Below are 19349 nucleotides of genomic sequence, written 5' to 3'. Positions count from 1 at the left end.
GTGGTTGTGGAGAGAGATGAAGTGGGATCTGTTGGAAAGGTAGGAACAGAGCCAGCTGAGTGCAGAACCTTCAATGCCGAGGTCTTTGAGTCTGGTGAGCAGGATGTTGTGGTTCACTGTATCGAAGGCTGCGCTCAGGTCGAGGAGGATGAGGATGTTGAGGGAACAAGTGTCAGCAGAGGTGAGGAGGTCGTTGAGGACTTTGAGGAGAGCAGTTTCTGTGCTATGGAGGGGGCGAAAGCCAGATTGGAGGGGTTCAAATAGGTTATACACAAGGAGGTGGGAATGAAGTTGTGACTCAACGATACGCTCCAGGGTTTTTGAAAGAAAGGGGAGGTTTGAGATTGGGCAGTAGTTAATGAGAGAGGAGGGATCAAGACCAGGTTTCTTTAAGATTGGTGTAACAGCAGCAGTTTTGAAAGTGGAGGGGACAATTCCTTGGGACAATGAGGAGTTGAAGAGATTAGTGAGGTAGGGGCAGAGAACGGGGAGGCAGGACTTCAGCAGGGGAGTGGGCAGAGAGTCGAGGGAGCAGGTAGTGGGTTTGGAAGAGCTGATGAGTGTGGAGATTTCAGTAGGGGTGACCAGGTCAAACTGGGAGAGGAAGCAGTGTGGAGGAGGGGTAAGGAGGTCAGTGGAGATATTGAAAGGAGGGGCCTTGGTAGGTGGTGGAGTAGATGCTGGGGAGTCGGGTACAGGGGATAAAGATTGATAGATGGTGCTGATTTTATCAGCAAAAAAGTGGAGGAATGAGTTGCAGAGATCCGGAGTAGAGGTAGGGAGAGTGTTGGCTCGCGGCTTGAGGAGGTTGCCCACTGTGGAGAAGAGGGTTCTGTGGTTTAGGCAGGGATCAGTGAATATGGAGGACAGGTAGGCAGATTTTGCAGCAATGAGGGCACATTTGTAGTCAGTGAGGTGGAGTTTGTAAGCTTCATGGTGGACTGTGAGAGATGATTTATTTGTGAGTCGTTCAAGTCGGCGACCAGTCTGTTTCAGCTTACGAAGTGCAGGTGTGTACCAGGGTGAAGATGTGTTGAAAGTTAGGGTTCTTGTTTTGAGGGGGGCCATAGTGTTAAGGGAGGTAGACAAGGTGGAGTTGAGATAGTTTGTGAGAACATCAGGTGAGATGGGGGTTGAGTCCAGGGGGAGAGTGGTGGAGAGCAGGTCAGAGAGATGGTGGGGATCGATGGATTTTAGATTACGGAAGGTGATTTCTCAGAGGAGGCGGGGGCGAGGTGTCAGAGAAGGGATGATGAACCGTATAAGCTTATGATCAGAGAGGGGGAAGAGGCATGGATGAAGGTCGAGTACCGGTTGATTTGTGGAGCTGACCAGATCAAGGATGTGACCTTTCTCATGGGTGGGAAAGGTGACGTGCTGAGTGAGAGAGAAGTTGTCAAGTAAAAAGGCGAATTCAGATGCGAGCTTGCAGGTGGGGGAGTCCATATGAATATTTAAGTCACCAAGTAGCAGCAGACGTGGGGAGAGGGATGAGGCAAGCTTGACTCATCACCATCAGTGATACGTCCCACAATAGTGGTGTCGTCGGCGAACTTGATGATGGAGTTTGCACTATGTCTGGCTACACAGTCATGAGTATAGAGTGAGTACAGCAGGGGGCTGAGGTGCTCCCGTGCTGATTGTTATCGAGGATGACACATTTCCACCAATACGGACAGACGGTGGTCTGTGGATTAGGAAGTCGAGGATCCAATTGCAGAGAGATGCGCAGAGACCCAGATCCGTGAGCTTGGCAACTAGCTTTTTAAATTTTTTTAGTCAAAGAATGTATTCAATTATTAAAAAAATAATATTACACTACAATAAAACAAACCAGAACACACCACCATAATACAATGCAAACAAATATCCTTAATAAATGTAAAGAAGAGTCATGGACACACTGTGTCTTTACTACTTTTATTACTATCACATAACCGTTGCTGCCCTAGCTGTACGTGGTCTGTCACCGGAGCTAGAGAGAGATCAATGGGTGGGGAGGTTGCAATTATACTTCTGATATGGGGAGTGGGTTAGTAGTGGTGAGGTCACTATATTAAAGGCACGTGCACATGATCTACAATAAACTATATACAGCTATCTTACACTCCTTGTCAAGGATGCATTTAACACCCTGCAGAGCCCAGCGGTCCCGGAACTTCCCCCACGGTGCTCATGGACAGGGCGTATTCCCTTTCTAACCCCACCCGGGCACGGACGTAACCCCGGAAAAGGGGCAGGCAGCCGGCTCGGGTACAACCCTCCACCGTCTGGCGCCATGACTCGCTGATGGCCAGCTTGGCCAGGCCCAGGAGCAACGCAACCTGGTAACCAGCTTGGATGGGATGATGGTATTAAACGCCGAGCTGTAGTCTATGAACAACAGCCTGACATACATTGTTTTGTTGTCCAAGTGGTCCAGAGCGTAGTGGAGAACCAGTGAGATCGCATCCACCGTTGACCTGTTGTGGTGGTAAGAGAACTGAAGTGGGTCGAGGTTCTTGTCGAGGTAGGAGTTGATATGAGGTTCTTGTCGAGGTAGGAGTTCCCTTTGAGTGCAGGAGGATGAGGGGTGATCTTATAGAGTTGTACAAGATCATAAGAGTAATAGACGGGGTGAATGCACCGAGTCTTTTGCCCAGAGTAGGGGAATCGAGAACCAGAGGATTGTAATTTTACAGTGAGGTGAGAAAGATTTAATAGGAACCTGTGGGACAACATTTTTACACAAAAGATGGTAGGTGTATGGAACGAGCTGCCAAAGGAGGTAGTTGAGCCAGGTACTATCACAATGTTTAAGGAATGTTTAGACAGATACATGGTTTAGAGCGATATGGGTCAAACAAATCAGATGGACCTATTGTAGATGGAGCATGTTGATTTGCATGGGCAAGTTGGGCCAAAAGGTTTATTTCCATGCTATATGATTCTACGCCTCTTCCACACTACTATGATGTCAGGATAGTCACACCAGTCTGGTCTATACCTTTTGTATGTAAACAAAAAGTTATTGGGCGATTAGACTAATTCTATAAAATTATTTCCTATAATGTGAAAATAGGGTAATTAGCTATTTCATTTTATTAAATCATTGTCGTCCTATTCTGACCCAATGTTTCTGTGTAGCACACAGTACACAGACACAGTAGGTTATGATTAGAAAGATCAACATTGCCATCCCAAAGCCATCATAAAAATATGATACCTATGGTTGAAATGCACTGAAAGGAGAGACAGTTCTGAAGCTTTATTGTGTAAAATTGAACAAAGATTCCTATTTAAAAAATTCACAGAACATTATTAAGAAGGATTTTATATTTAAATAGAATTAATGAAATTGTTTATGAGTATCATGGATTATTTTGGATAGACCATGCCTACAAACGGAGGTTGACAGAAGCTTGACTGCAGGAAAAATGTTCCCGATGTTGGGGGAGTCCAGAACCAGGGGTCTCGGTTTAAGAATAAGCGGTAGGCCATTTATGACTGAGATGAGAAAAAACCTTTTCACCCAGAGAGTTGTGAATCTGTGGAATTCCCTGCCACAGAAGGCAGTGGAGGTCAATTCACGATGTTTTCAATAGAGTGTTCGATTTAGCTCTTGGGGCTAACGGAATAGAAACATAGAAATTAGGTGCAGGAGTAGGCCATTCGGCCCTTCGAGCCTGCACCGCCATTCAGTATGATCATGGCTGATCATCCAACTCAGTATCCTGTACCTGCCTTCTCTCCATACCCTCTGATCCCTTTAGCCACAAGGGCCACATCTAACTCCCTCTTAAATATAGCCAATGAACTGGCCTCAAGTATCTTCTGTGGCAGAGAATTCCACAGATTCACCACTCTCTGTGTAAAAAATGATTTTCTCATCTCGGTCCTAAAAGACTTCCCTCTTATCCTTAAACTGTGTCCCCTTGTTCTTGACTTCCCCAACATCGGGAACAATCTTCCTGCATCTAGCCTGTCCAACCCCTTAAGAATTTTGTAAGTTTCTATAAGATGCCCCCTCAATCTTCTAAATTCTAGCGAGTACAAGCCGAATCTATCCAGTTTTTCTTCATATGAAAGTCCTGACATCCCAGGAATCAGTCTGGTGAACCTTCTCTGTACTCCCTCTATGGCAAGAATGTCTTTCCTCAGATTAGGAGACCAAAACTGCACACAATACTCCAGGTATGGTCTCACCAAGACCCTGTACCACTGCAGTAGAACCTCCCTGCTCCTATACTCAAATCATTTTGCTATGAATGCTAACATACCATTCGCTTTCTTCACTGCATGCAGCACCTGCATGCCTACTTTCAATGACTGGTGTACCATGACACACAGGTCTCGTTGCATCTCCCCTTTTCCTAATCGGCCACCATTCAGATAATAGTCTACTTTCCTGTTTTTGCCACCAAAGTGGATAACCTCACATTTATCCACATTATACTGCATCTGCCATGCATTTGCCCACTCACCCAGCCTATCCAAGTCACCCTGCAGCCTCCTAGCATCCTCCTCACAGCTAACACTGCCCCCCAGCTTCGTGTCATCTGCAAACTTGGAAATGTTGCCTAAATATTCCCTCGTCCAAATTATTAATATATATTGTAAATAGCTGGGGTCCCAGCACTGAGCCTTACGGTACCCCACTAGTCAGATAGAGGAATATGGGGGATATGGGAAGAAAGCAGGAATGAGGCACTGATTTTAGATGATGAGCCATGATCATATTGAATGGTGTGGCTGGCTTGAAGAGCCGAATGGCCTACTCCTGCACCTATTTTCTTTGTATCTATGTTTCTGTGGTTCGGGTGACAGAGGTTATGGGGAGATGGCAGGAGATTGGAGGTGACAGGGAAAGATAGATCAGCTGTGATTGAATGGTGGAGTAGACTTTATGGGCCGAATGGACCAATTCTGTTCCTATAATTTCTGAATTTATGAAAACCATGGATTTGAGAGCTGAAACGTGGGATTAGTGAGGCTCTTGTTTGGTCTGTGTGGAAGCACTGCTTCAGGAGCTACCTTCTTTGTGCCATAAACTTTTACGATGCTATAATTTTTAAATGATCCTGTGCCTGCAGCATATTACTTGATGATGTAAAAGTGAATTGCCTTTATTACGGTTAGGATTGCTCATACGGTTATGATTGATAGTTTTCCAGGTTATACCTGACATAATAAATTTAAACTTAATACTAGGAAACATTATGCATCAATTCCACTGATGCTTTAGATTTGGATTCAGTGAGAGAGATCTGGATTTGAGTCCCAAATGTTTCTATTTAGTAGTTCATCCAAAATTAAAGGAGTACCAGAAGCGGCAAGATTTTGAATACTTGTCTCACTCTCACCTCACATGCTGTCTGTAACAGCAAGTAATGCTCACATGCATATCGATTTACCAAACAGGCAGTGCTTACTTTCACAAGTCTTGACAGTAATCAAAATGTGGTACAGTAAAATTAAAAAAAAAAGTGGAGTGAGTGAAATGTAATGCTCGCTAGAACGGACCACAGAGCGAGGGGATGTTGTCCATTATTGCCGATTGAGGGCTGTAACCGAATGATGAGGCCGGGAGGGAAGAAACGCGAGATAGGGAGGGGGTTAAACAAGCAGCAATTCACAGGCCGGGGAGCTGCAAAGCTCCTAGCCCCACACCTGGTGCACCAACGTCGGGCCCAGTACTCACGCCGCCTTCATGCTGCTCGCTCTCACCACTCCCGCAATCGGAAGCACGGTACGTGGCAACAACTCACTGGGAAACTGGCGTAAGCGAGGGATGGTGCAACGGGAACCTCGGTCCGCTATAACCAATATCCGTTATGTAGAGGTCCGTTATTGCGAGCTTTTACTATACTGCCACCATGCAGTCACACACAGTTTCAAATGTTATGGACATCTGCTTCACCCATAGTACAGAAGCATAACTTTTAGCTAGAAATATGTTTAGGTTTAGGTTTATTATTGTCACATGTATGGAAGTATGATGAAAAGCTTTATTTTGCATGCAATCCAAATAGATCAGATATACTATATATGTCATTCAAGTCAAATTCAAGTACAATAGATAGAGCAAATGGAAAGATACAGAGTGCAGAATATAGTTCTCAGCGTTGTAATGCAGTGAAACCATAGACAAAGAACAATGTCCACAATGGGGTAGAGGTGAATGGGATAGTACGCTAGTCAATGGAAGGGCTGTTCAGAAACCTGATAAGAGAGGGGGAAAAGTTGTTTCTGAGTCTGGTGGTGTGCTCTCTTGGGCTTCTGTATCTTCTGCCAGGTGGGAGCAGGGAGAAGAAGGAATGACCAGGATGAAACGTTTCCTTGATCATGTTAGCTGCTTTTCCAAGGCATCGTGAAATATAGATGGAGTGCATGGTGAGAAGTCTGGGCTGTCTGATGAACTCGCCCACGTCAACAACTCGCTGACATTTCTTGCTGTCTTGGGTGGGCAGAGCTGTTCCCAAACCAAGCTGTGACACAACCCAACAGTTTGCTTTGGATGGTGCATCTATAGAAGTATATAAAAGCCATTGGAGACTTGCTGAATTTGCTCAATCTCCTCAGGAAGTAGGCGTCAGTGTGTCTTCTTGGCTGTCACAGTTTTTCTGGAGAGACTCTTCAATGTTTTCATTATAAAATACTGAATAACTGGCATGTTCCTGTACCTCGACAGCCTCGGCATTGTGATATTGACAAATTTGAAGAATGTTTACGAAATCCATATATATTACACTATCTTGATTTTATAATTGAACATATTTATCCACATCACAAACATCAGGTTTTCTCAAATTCTAATCACCCCCCCAACCCATCCAAGGAATGTGCAGTCACAGGAGAAAACTGTAATTTCATCCAGAAATTGAATACATTTATCTATTATTAATCATACAGTTATTTCTTAGCCATTGCATTTTCAGAATAATATGTTTATGCAATCTAAAATGGAACTAGTTCAGAGTTTCAAGCAAGTCAGGTTTCCAAGAGCCGTTAAAGCTAACCCTTTTGAAGTGGCCAGTTGAATATACCTCTGCCCAGTTGAGTACTTATGTTCAACGAGCAAATGTTTTACATGGTGCCCAGAATTAATGTTTCAAGAAATAAAATTGAATGAATTCATTTGAGAGGAAAAGGTGCAGAAATATTGATCACCTTGGTCATTCATGTCAGTAACATGTCGCTGGTTGGTTAGACAGTGATCAGTCTCCGTTTTCTTTGTCACAATAATCTCAGGTCATGAAGAAAATTGATATTTGAAACTGCAAATAAAATGGAAAAGACAGATATTCAGTGACATGACTCTGGCAGCAAGGTTGCGCAGCAGTAGAGCGGAGTTTGTACATTCTCCCTGTGATTGTGTGGGTTTTCTCCGGGTGCTCCAGTTTCCTCCCACATTCCAAAGATATACAGGCTTGTAGGTTAATTGGCTTGTATAAATTGTCCCTAGTGTGTAGGATAGAACTAGTGTCTGGATAATCACTGATTGGCACGGACTCAGTGGGCTGAAGGGCCTGTTTCCACACTGTATCTCAAAACCAAACTACACTAAACTGACAAAATTATTAGTCTTGCTCTCTGTTGCTGTTTTGACCTGACAATGAAATCAGTGTGAGGAAGCCGTCAAGCTCCACTTCTTGTTCAAACTTCACAAATTGGAGCTGTAGAATTGGAGGGAGATTATGTTACTTGCTGAGTCAAAGTTCAATGATACCCAGCTAAGGAGCTGGGAAATTCAATTGAATTGACAGTCCAGATTGGAATTCAATGCAGCTTGACCTCATATTTCAGAATCCAGTAACCTTTGCTCAGTTTCAATAAAACTGGCCCTCAAGGGCAATTTGTGCTTCTATGGATGCTCATGGAGGAGAAATAGGACTGCCATTTGCAAAGAATTATCTTAGGCCTTTGTGGACAGGATTTCAGAGGTTCACTTCAACAAGCTTAATTGAAAAACATATGACCATCATCTCATTTTGGTGAGGGAAGAAAGATTTAATAGAAAGCCGAGGAGTAACTTTTTTTACACCAAGGGTGGTGGGTATATGAGGTAGTTGAGGCAGGTACTATCATAACATTTAAGATAAATTTGGACAGGTACGTGGATAGGACACGTTTAGAGGGTTATTGGCCAATCGTGGGCATGTGGGGCTAGTGCAGATGGGGCATGTTGGTCAGCCAGGGACTGTTTCCATGCTGTGTGAATCTATGACACATGCCCTTGGCATTTCCTCCGTAGTCTCCTTTCATCAAATTTCAAAATAAAAGTGACCTAAACCCTGAAATGGTTTAAGGGTCCCAGAAAATTGGAAGAAGTTTAATCGACAACTGTAATCACTCAGTGAAGGAATCAAAAGAGAATTGTGAGCAGATGGAAGACAATAGATGCAAGATGGTACTGAGGCTTGGCAACTGTTAAAACGCTTTCCTCTTCGATCTACCTGTTGTATTTGTGTTTGGCTTGATTATATTCAAGCCAAACACAAATTAATGTGTAGTATTATCTGATTTGAGTTGGATAGTGCGCAAACAAAAGCTTTTCACTGTTTCTCATGACAACAATAAATCTAAACATTCTGAGACAGAAACAGATGGTTGTATTACCAAGTTGTCATAGTATTGATGGGCTTATTGGCCTCCTACTTGTGTTGTCAGAAGCAAGATGGATAAAATTGACCTTATGGGTTATGTAAGAAAAATAACATTAAAGGAAAACGTTATCTAGCGGAATGATTGGCCCGGCAAAGTTGGAAGCTTACAGGAAATTTGTAGGGGTTTATCGACAACAAAACTGTGAGATAAGAACATCTCTTGACTTTGTAAAGATAGCAATGATCTCTAGATGAACACTTCTGGAAACGCATTGCTCAGAACCGCTGACAGTGCTGCTTACTTTGGATTTTAATTTTGTATTTGTTTAAATGGTCTCCATCTCTGGCGACACAATGTCGCAGCAGTAGAGTTGTTGCCTTACAGTGCCAGAGATGCAGATTTGATACTGACTACGGGTGCTGTCTGTACAGAGTTTGTACATTTTCCTTGTGACCCCATGGGTTTTCTCCGGGTGTTCTGGTTTCCTCCCACATTCCAAAGACGTACAAAGCTTGTATTTTCTGAATTCCAAATCACTCTTCCTTCATGGGGTCTTCAATGGTGAACACATCAATTAAAATTCCAAATCAAAATATTGCATTGCTGGAAAAATAGAATAAAGAAGAAAGTCTAGAAAGTTTCTGCAATTCAGGCAGTTTCTGTGGAGAATAATACTGCCTATAGAAGCAAACATTCTGCTGCCTTAGAGCGCCAGATACCTGGATTCGATCCTGACCTGAGGTGCTGTCTGTGTGGAGTTTGCACGTTCTCCCTGTGAGCAAATCGGTTTTCTCAGATGGGCTGCTGTAAATTGTCTCTGGAGTGTAGTGAATGGAAAACATAGATCTAGTGTGAACGGTTGATCGAAGGTCGGTGTGGACAGTGGGTCAAAGGGCCAGTTTCCATGTTGTATCTTTCAATCAAAAGTACTGCTGGATAGGTCAGCAAATTGCAACATTAACTCAGTTTCTTTCTTCGCAGAGGCTGACTATTCATGTTTAGCATTTCTTTATTTTAAATTAGGTTAGAATTAACAGTGCCTTTCTCTTCCCCACTACATTCCAACTGCCCCCTCAATTCCTGTAATCTGAGTTCAGTGGCAGCATAACAATAGTTCTGATCAGTTAACTCAGCAGAGACCAGAAATAAAAACTAAAATAGACACAACATGCTGCAGTAACTCTGCAGGATAGGCAGCATCTCTGGAGAAAAAGGATGGGTGACATCTCAGGTCAGGACCCTTCTTCACACTGACTAATGAAGGGTCTTGACCTGAAACATCACCCATCCTTTTTCTCCAGAGATCTGCCTGACCCACTGAGCTACTCCAGCACTTTGTATCTATCTTTGGTTTAAACCAGCATCTGCAGTTCCTTGTTTCTACGATGAAAACTAAGACATGCTGTTCCTCTGGCTTGGTGCTGAACCATGTAAAGAATTTCATTGACCACACTCGATCATCTTTTAAAATTCTCCACTTCTAGGAACGTTTTCCATCTTTTTAAAATTATAGCATTGATTGGTTAAATTACTAAAAATTCACAATATAATTTGGGCTGCACGGAAGACAGGAAGCATTTATGACATAGATATAAAACAATTGCTGTTATTGTGCTATAAGATGTAAATCTGCTTCCTTAAAACTTTCAGAAGTTTTCAATAGATTTCAGTGAATATGTTAAGGCCCCAGGCAGATATTGAATTGAATTAATCGAGCTTTTGTGATAGCTACCTAGATTTGTTTTTTCACTTTCTAGTCATGCACATAACACCAAACATTGCAAAATGTGCAAACAAGACTTTGTTTAGATTGTGTAGGAAGGAACTGCAGATATTGGTTTATATCGAAGATAGACACAACCTGTCAATTCGCTGAAAATTCACAGGAGGAAATGGGTAAACCAGTGAAAACAAAGATCCAATATAACGTATTTCTAATCATTTTCTATACCCACAAATGGAAAGGTAGGGTGGCACAGCAGTAGAAGTTGCTGCTACCTCACAGCACCATGAACCGGGATCAATCGTGACTGAGTGCTGCCAGTGCGGAGTTTGCATGTTCTCCCTGTAACTGTGTGGATTTTCTCCAGGTGCTCCAGTTTCCTTCCAGATTCCAAAGACGTGCAGGTGTGTAGGTTGATTGGAGTCTGTAAATTGCCCCTAGTGTGCAGGATAAGGTGGGATAACATAGTGGATGGAAGATCAATGGTCGGCGTGGACTCGATGGGCCAAAGGGCCTGTTTCATGCTGCATCTCCAAACTAAACAATTCTACTATGACTATTAAAAAATATTTGAGCTATTGAGTTAAACTGCGGCCGCTGATTTCCGATTCAAAGTTGAGCTGAGGCTCAACAAACATGTATTATTCAGTCGAAAACATTGATAAGTTCTTCTGAGATCTTTGGGGTAATTCACTCTCTGTAAGTTTCGCAGATGAAAATTCTCAGTGTGTTACCTCATTAATACAAGTGAGCACATTAGTTTATAAAATACACATCAAACTGCCAATGCAAATTACTAAACAAATCCGCTTGAACTTGCAATTTACCCCTTCTTATCATTCTGAATAATACTTATTGTGCCAATGCCAAGTTGGGTCCACTGCAGAAAATGGCCATAAATATCTTAGGAACAGGTCTGGTATCATGATGATTTGCACCCAAAACCATTATAACAAAAACTCAAAAATAGACACAAAGTGCTGATGCAACTCATTGTGTGAGGCAGCATCTCTCTCTCGAGGAAAAGGATAGATGACGTTTCAGGTCATGAGTCTACTTCAGACTGCAAGTAGGGGGTGGTGGGTGGAGAGCTGGAGGTAAGAAAGACCAGCACCAATCAGGGCTGGCAACAAATGACCTCAGACAGGGTGGCTCCTTACCCATTGTTGACTAGGGAAGGTGTGATCTCAAGAAGGACACAATGTGGTGAACTGTGAAACTGGTTAAATGTCTAGGATGGAGGAAGGACACAAGGCAGGAGAAGTGTAAATAGAAGTTACCTAAAATTAGAGAATTCAATGTTCATATTGCTGGGCTGTAAGCTACAAAAGTGAAACATGAGTTGTTCCAAAACCCAACCCACTTTAACACTGCTGTGGACACTTTCCTGCACAGCACTTGGAGATGTGTTTTGACACTAAAGGTACACTCCCCACGGTAGTAAAATAACAGCAATCTACATTCTGGGTGCTGTGGAGGAGAGAGGCTGCAGGAGAAAGCTCCATCCTGCATCTGATGAGGAGAGGTGCCACTGAACCCACGAGACAACTCAGAAAACCATGCATGTTTCACTACAGCAGCTTGCAACCCAACAGTAAGAATATTGATTTCTCTAATTTCAAGCAATCTCTGGATTCCTTCGTTCTCCGCCCATCCCCCACCCTAGTCATCCTGCTTGTTCCACTGTTCGCATTGTTCAATCCCTTCGTTATCACCTCTTCCACAGCCAACAATGGACCATTGTGGGCTCCACTTGTCCTTGGTCATCGGTGCCGACTCTAATTTGTTCTGAACTTTTTCATACTTCTCGTTTCCTTCCCTAACTCAGTCTAAAGAAGGATTTCAGCCTGGAACATCACTAAGAAGGCAGGAGAATGGGGTTGAGAGGGAAAGATAGATCAGTCATAATGGAATGGCAGTGCAGACTCCATGGATCGAATGGGCTAATTCTGTTCTTATGTTATGAACTAATTAACTAATTCAGTCTGAAGAACAACACATTGCTACTCTATTGCCTTCCTAGTCCCTTGAGAGTTTGCCAGGTGCGTTGACTTAGACCTTTAAAGTTGACAATCATGAGAACACTATAAATAATCTCCACCCACAGCCTACCGGCTCCCTATCAGGTTCCTTCCATTAGCCAGGGCAAGCAATATAAAACCATACAACCTCAGACTTGACTGGCTGCCATTCCCCCTCTCCCCATGTGTCTATATCCCTGCAACTTTATTCTCTTCCACACATGTCCATCAACTCCTCTTTGATTCTTTTAGCCACACTAAATGGGAGGAATCGGAGCAATCAGAGGAAACCCACGCAGTCTTGTTGAGAAAATACAAACCCCACACAAGAATGCACTCGAGGTCTGGAGCTGTGAGGCAATATCATTCACAGCTGTGCACCATACCTATATGCACAAAAATAGACACAAAATGTTGTAGTAACTCAGCAGGTCAGTCAGCATCTCTAGAGAACATGGAGAGGCGACGTTTTTCAGTCAGGACCTTTCTTCAGACTCATTAGTATGAAGGATCCTGACCCAAAATGTCATCCATCTGTGTTCTCCAGAGATGCTGCCTGAACTACTGAATTACTCCAGCACTTTGTGCCTTTTTTTGTGCCAATATGTACAAATATGTGCAACCTATATATCTGTCCAGATTGTTTTGATTTGGAAAAGATATGTTTCAAGACACCCTGTTCCTGGTATTGTGAAATCAACAGCCTCATTAACATCGGTATGTAAAATTAATGAAGATTGTTTACTGGGATAGTCAGTTTTTAGTTTAGTTTAGTTTAGTTTAGAGATACAGTGAGGAAACAGGCCTTTCAGCCCACCACTGCAGAATCCGTGCCGACCAGCGATCACCCATATACTAGTTCTATCCTACAGGCTAAGGACAATTTACAGAAGCCAATTAACCAACAAACCTGCATGTCTTTGGGATATGGGAGAAAACCTGAGCAGCCGAGCAATCACAGGGAGAATGTACAAACCCGTAGTGACGATCAAAGCCAGGTCACTGGCGCTGTAAGGCAGCAACTCTACTGCTGTACCATCCTAAGCAACTAGCAATTACTTTTGACTGAGTGCAGACAGAAACAACGAAGGCACTGGACCAGACATAAGGCCATTAATGAGAGCTCACTTACACAAATCATGGCATTATAAAAGATGAGAGCAAATTTCCTGCCACATTGTCAGCTGCGAAAAGCCTTGCTGCATCTGTCAAAATCATCTGGGGCATTTCAGGAGATAATAAAGAAGACTGAGGCATGCCTTGAACAATGTGAAGATTCTTCCTGGGCTCCTGCACTTGATTCTGATGACTCTGTGATCATTTCCTGCAGATGTGTGGTTGAGTGTGTAAACAAGTGTAGCTCCTGTGTGCACACATTTTTAGTTCAATTTGCTTACCTTTTGCTACTTTCTGATTATGTAACAGCTGGTTGTAAAGATCTTGAAACAAATTTCAGCTGCAAGGCTGCTCTAACCCAATCCCCTTTTTATTTAGATGTTTGATTGGATTAGCCACAACAAGCAGCTATTCCTCCAAAGTCACACGGAGATTGGAGTGAGTTACCAGCATACTGTGGATCTACAAACACAGCACAACCATTTTGCTATGAACTCAATGGTAAGTTCTGAGGGGAAGGTATTAAAGTTGTAAATCAAACTCAAAGTGTGACTGTAAATGAACAATAAAGCATTAATGTTTCATCTTGTTGTATTGAGATAGGTAAAAAAAACTGATTATGTGGCAAAACGACAGACATTCCATGGGAATAATGTCCCAGAAATGTCAATATCTTTATTTAAAAATATATCTGTAATTTTTCATATATATACAGAAGCGCAAAACAGTTGCTGCTGGAAAATTGAGTTCAAACAATATATTTTGTTTGGTTCAGAAAATTATGATTTTTATTATAAATAATTTTAATCATGTATCAATCTTTAAACAATACATTATTTCCATTTTACTGTGGAAATAGTGAGAAAAATCCACTCATTTATGTCAAGAAAAAAAATTCAGTAATGCTTTCACTCTACAAAAATGTTTGTCACGTTACATTTTTTTTTAAAATTCCATTTAGAACTGATTTTAAATGATAACGAGATTCAATATGATGGATCCAATTATGGTTAGCTAAGTATATAAAGATCCAATTAAACAATGAAATAAACCCTTAAGGCTGAATGCCTAGTTGTTCCTATATATAGATTTTGTGTGGCATGCAAATATTGAATTTTCTCACGTATTAAATGTTTTTAACTTTAAACAGCTATGAAATATTTTAAAAGTCGTGTGTATCAACTACCATTATAAGTCAAGTCAAGTTTATTTGTCACATAAACATACGAGATGTGCAGTGAAATGAAAGTGGCAATGCTCGCGGACTTTGTGCAAAAGGACAAACAACAAAACAACCAAACAAATTCTAAACACAATCATAACACACATATTCTTTTACATAATAAATAATGGAAGGAAAAACGTTCAGTAGAGTTAGTCCCTGGTGAGATAGGAGTTTACAGTCCGAATGGCCTCTGGGAAGACACTCCTTTTCAATCTCTCTGTTCTCACAGCATGGCAATGGAGGCCTGAGCAGCTGGAACAGTCTGTTGCAGGAGTGGAAGGGGTCTCCCATGATTTTAATGGCTCTGGAGTTGCACCTCCTGATGTATAGTTCCTGCAGGGGGGCGAGTGAAGTTCCCATAGTGCGTTCGGCCAAATGCACTACTCTCTGCAGAGCTTTCTTGCCCTGGGCAGAGCAATTCCCAAACCAGATGGTAATATTTCCAGACACAATACTTGGGTACAATTGCTGGTGAGACCAAAGTGATTCTCTTTTTTGACTGAGGTTTGTGGTGGTTGCATTTTAGAGCTCCACCAGCCTGCCAGAAAATGCATCATGACTGCTACCTCAGTCGAGGCTTCAATTTAGAAATTTTCTTTGTGATCAGATTCTCAAAAAACATGTTATTCTTTTAATATTTCACCTCTACAAATAAAGGAACCTAGCTGGGTCAGTCTGTTTGTTGCAGTCATTACATCAATAAATATTATTCAATGCTCATCATATACTGGGGGAAAAGTTCAAACTATATTAACTTATTAACATGAAGTCATATTGCAAACACATTTCTTGGCAACCATTGAACTGTTATTTATGATTTTTAAAAAAGCCCTTTTCTTTATTTGGAACATTTGGGAAACTTTTCAATAATTTATAAAAGCTAGAAGTCATTCAAACAAAGCAATGACCATTATGATTGATCTGGCATTTTATGGGAGCACAGTGGCACAGCTGGTAGAGCTGCTGCCTCACAGCACCAGATACCTGGATTTGATTCTGACCTCAGATGCTGTCTGTATGGAGTTTGCATGTTTTCCCTACTTCTGTTGGTGCTACGGAACCTCTGGTACCAAAATACCACATGGTGGGTAGATATGAACATGCCCAAAGAGCAAGATGACCACATAATAATTGCTGATTTCTTGCTACAAAGCAAAGACTGCACTACACGAGAAAGGGACGTATAATTAAACACAGTTTGATCTTTTTTTCCCAAAAATACCAGTAAGCAATTTGATTGCTTAGATTCAAATGCATGACATTAATATTGACTTAGATTCATATGCATGACATTAATATTAAAGTTTAAAAATAATAATTGGTCTGTGAGTCTGCTACTTCAATGAGCAAAGCTAAAATCTTCCCATTCTGTTTAATGTAGTTGCTTGAAGGCACTATTGATCTATCACTTTCAAAACACATTGCTATAAAATAAATATAGAAGTATTCTTTTGAGATTACTCTTTTATTTCCAGAAAAGAGAAACTTACTGTCTGAACCAAGCATCAATAATTTACAAATGTTAATTTGCTAACTTTGCTGCAATCGTGATGGATGGAGCTGCTGACAGCATTCTTTCAGTTAATGTTCTAACTGGCAATCTTCTGCCTTTTCAGAACGCATATGTCAACATCAATAGAATCATGTCTGTTGCATCCAGGCTCTCTGAGGCCGGTCATTATGCATCTCAACAGATCAAGCAGATCTCTGCCCAACTTGATCAGGAATGGAAGAGCTTTGCAGCTGCTCTAGATGAGCGTAGCACAATTTTGGCGATGTCTGCAGTGTTTCACCAGAAGGCTGAACAGGTGAGTTTCAGGCGAAAAAATATATAATCGTACACATTGTAATATATTTATTTCCACAAACAAGGTCCCCCATTTACATTGACAATTGTTAATGCTGCCATTTTTTTTTTAAATCCCTCAATTGATCTATCCCTATTTCTGTTTTTGGCTGTAATGTTAATAGTATACACCTACATAATGTGTTTTTTATACGTGGTAATTATTTCAGGGTGGCATGATTGCGCAGCTGTAGAGTTGCTGCCTTACAGCGCCAGAGACCCGAGTTCGATCCTGACTATGGGTGCTGTCTGCATGGAATTTGTACGTTCTCCCTGTGACCACATGAGTTTTCCCTGGGTGCTCCGGTTTCTTCTCACACTCCAAAAAAGTACAAGTTTGTAGGTTAATTGGCTTTGGTAAGAATATGGATAAATTGTCCCTAGCCTGTAGGACTAATGCTTGTGTAGGGGGATTGCTGGTCGGTGCGGACTTGGTGGGCCAAAGGACTGTATCTCCACACTAAACTAAACAAAACTACTCTGCCAACTGATTTTTGAAATCCAAGAAATATATTAAGTGACAACTTTATGAATAAAGCAATACCTAAAAAATGTTTCAATTTATAAGAAAACATTTTTTTTGTACTTTCTCTTTCCGTTTTTTGTATTTGAAAAGGAAAGTTTTTTTAACCACGTGGAAGATTTAAAAAGAATACAAACATCCCCAGGAGAATTACCCTGGGACAAAGAGTTGTAATCTTGCATCCATGCATTGAGCCTCTGTAGTGTTGTCAAGTAATAATTAACGAATCACTCGCACAGTTGGGAGTGTTTCAAGTTGTATTCGTAATAACTCAGCATTTAATTACAATTATGAAGTGAATATTAAATGGATTTTTGAAGATTATTGTTATGTACATAGAACATATAACAGTCCAGCATGTGATAGGCCCTTCGGCCCACAATGTCTGTTCTGAGCATGATGCCAAGATAAACTGATCTCATCTGCCTGCATGTGACCCATATCCCTCCATTCAGATTCAGATTCAATTTAATTGTCATTCCCTGTGTAAGTAAGTTTGGATATGCATATGTAAAAGGCCCGGATAGAGTGAATGTGGAGAGGATGTTTCCACTAGTGGGAGAGTGTAGGACCAGAGGCCATAGCCTCAGAATAAAAGAACGCACCTTTAGAAAGGAGATGAGGAGGAATTTCTTTAGTCAGAGGGTGATGAATCTGTGGAATTCATTGCCACAGATGGCTGTGGAGGCCAAGTCAAGTTAAGGTGGAGATTAACCGATTCCTGATTGATAAGGGTCTCAGAGGTTATGGGAAGAAGACAGGAGTATGAGTTGAGAGGGTTAGATAGATCAGCCATGATAGAATGGCGTAGACTTGATGGGCCGAATGGCCTAATTCTGCTCTGAGAATTTATGAACTTATGTAAATCCAATACTTTAAATTGGTAGCCTATAATTGCCCCTAGTGTGTCAATGAGTGGTAGATTCTGGAGTTGATGAGAATGTGGGATTAAAATAAGATTTATATAAATGGTAGGCTTGATGGGCTGAATGGCCTGTTTCCTTCTCTATCACTACGACCTCTCTGGCTCTGTACATTTTTGGCCAAAATTGTTATCATGCATTGAGCCTCTGACCCATTTTGTCCAATCTAAAGAACTATAATGCTTAAAATATGCAAAATATTTTGAATATTATACCTAGGCTACTGTGTAATGTTAAAGTCTAATTGTGTTACTATGGGAATACAATTTCTCCTGTATATATAAAATCCAAATGTCTTGACCGTGCTTTGTGAAAGTAAGCAGACATATACTATGGACACCTGTATGCCTCTCCCAATTTGCCTATTGAATTTAATAAGTTTGCACTGACAATTGTATTTTTGTTAGTTCCGGCCTATCTCTGAAATTCTCTATTAAAAAAATGTTTCTGCATCTTTAAAACGCCTCCTTTATCTCCTGCAGACTCCATGATAACATTTTTAGACACCAATCGCAAAATCATAATCCGTGAATCAGTGGCTAGTTTCTCTGTCAATGCTCTTTTGAAATGCCTTGACGTTTTACTACATTAAAGGCTCTCTTTAAAAACAATTCATTATTGCCTTTGTTGATCCGTCGGGCATTCAATGGGCTATTTTGTATTGCTTCTGTAATAAAATATATACATTTTAGATTCCTTGTAAAGGGCAGTGAAGTGTCTCATTATTCTGTAGAAGTCCATTGTAACGAGGTGACATGACAATTATATAAAATATAGTACGTATTCTTTTAACTATTTCCTTGGATATAATGATAAATTTGCATTTGAATACAGGCTTTACATTTTTTTAATCACTTTCTAGAATTTACTTCTGTTCATTCCCTATTTCTTCAGGATCAGGGTGATCTATAGTTATCTGTTGGTCCCTGGCCACCAATGGATCATATGGCTTTGTATTTGGGAAAATGAACTGGCTCTGGTCAGTGTTCTACTGCACTGCTAACTGTTTTGGATTAACATTTAAATGCACAATCATCTTTGTCCGAGAACCACTCTCAACCGATCCTGACGCAACTGCGTACCCATGTGTTATTTTAATTGTGAGGCTGACTAGGGCCCACACCAACTAGAGAAAATAGATGAAAGCTGGTGGCAGACAGAATCTGAACCAAGGGACATGCAAGTTATGGAATCATACAGCATGGAAACAAGCCCTTCGGCCCAACTTGCCCATTCTGACCAAAATACCTCATCTACACTAGTGGCATCTGTCCACGTTTGGCCAATATCCCTCTCAACCTTTTCTATCTGTGTACCTGGTCAGATTCATCTGCCTCGTTGATTTCAACCTATGTTATAAACACTTCTTAAAAATTCAATTCTATG

General features: G+C 41.3%; 1 protein-coding gene across 3 annotated transcripts in view; it reads left to right on the top strand.

The window, feature by feature from the left end:
* Positions 1 to 19349, top strand: part of kalrna (kalirin RhoGEF kinase a) — a 584657-nt gene that overhangs the window by 253144 nt on the left and 312164 nt on the right. For all 3 annotated transcript variants that reach the window (XM_055638050.1, XM_055638045.1, XM_055638046.1), the window contains exons 6-7: positions 13825 to 13947; positions 16288 to 16479. In XM_055638050.1, coding sequence (XP_055494025.1) covers positions 13825 to 13947; positions 16288 to 16479 — 315 coding nt within the window. The remainder of the gene's footprint in view (positions 1 to 13824; positions 13948 to 16287; positions 16480 to 19349) is intronic.

Source organism: Leucoraja erinacea, chromosome 7 (genome assembly GCF_028641065.1).
Source record: "Leucoraja erinacea ecotype New England chromosome 7, Leri_hhj_1, whole genome shotgun sequence".
NCBI classification, from domain to species: Eukaryota; Metazoa; Chordata; class Chondrichthyes; order Rajiformes; family Rajidae; genus Leucoraja; species Leucoraja erinaceus.
Note: the sequence above shows the minus strand (reverse complement) of the source record. Positions and strands in the feature narration are given on the sequence as shown.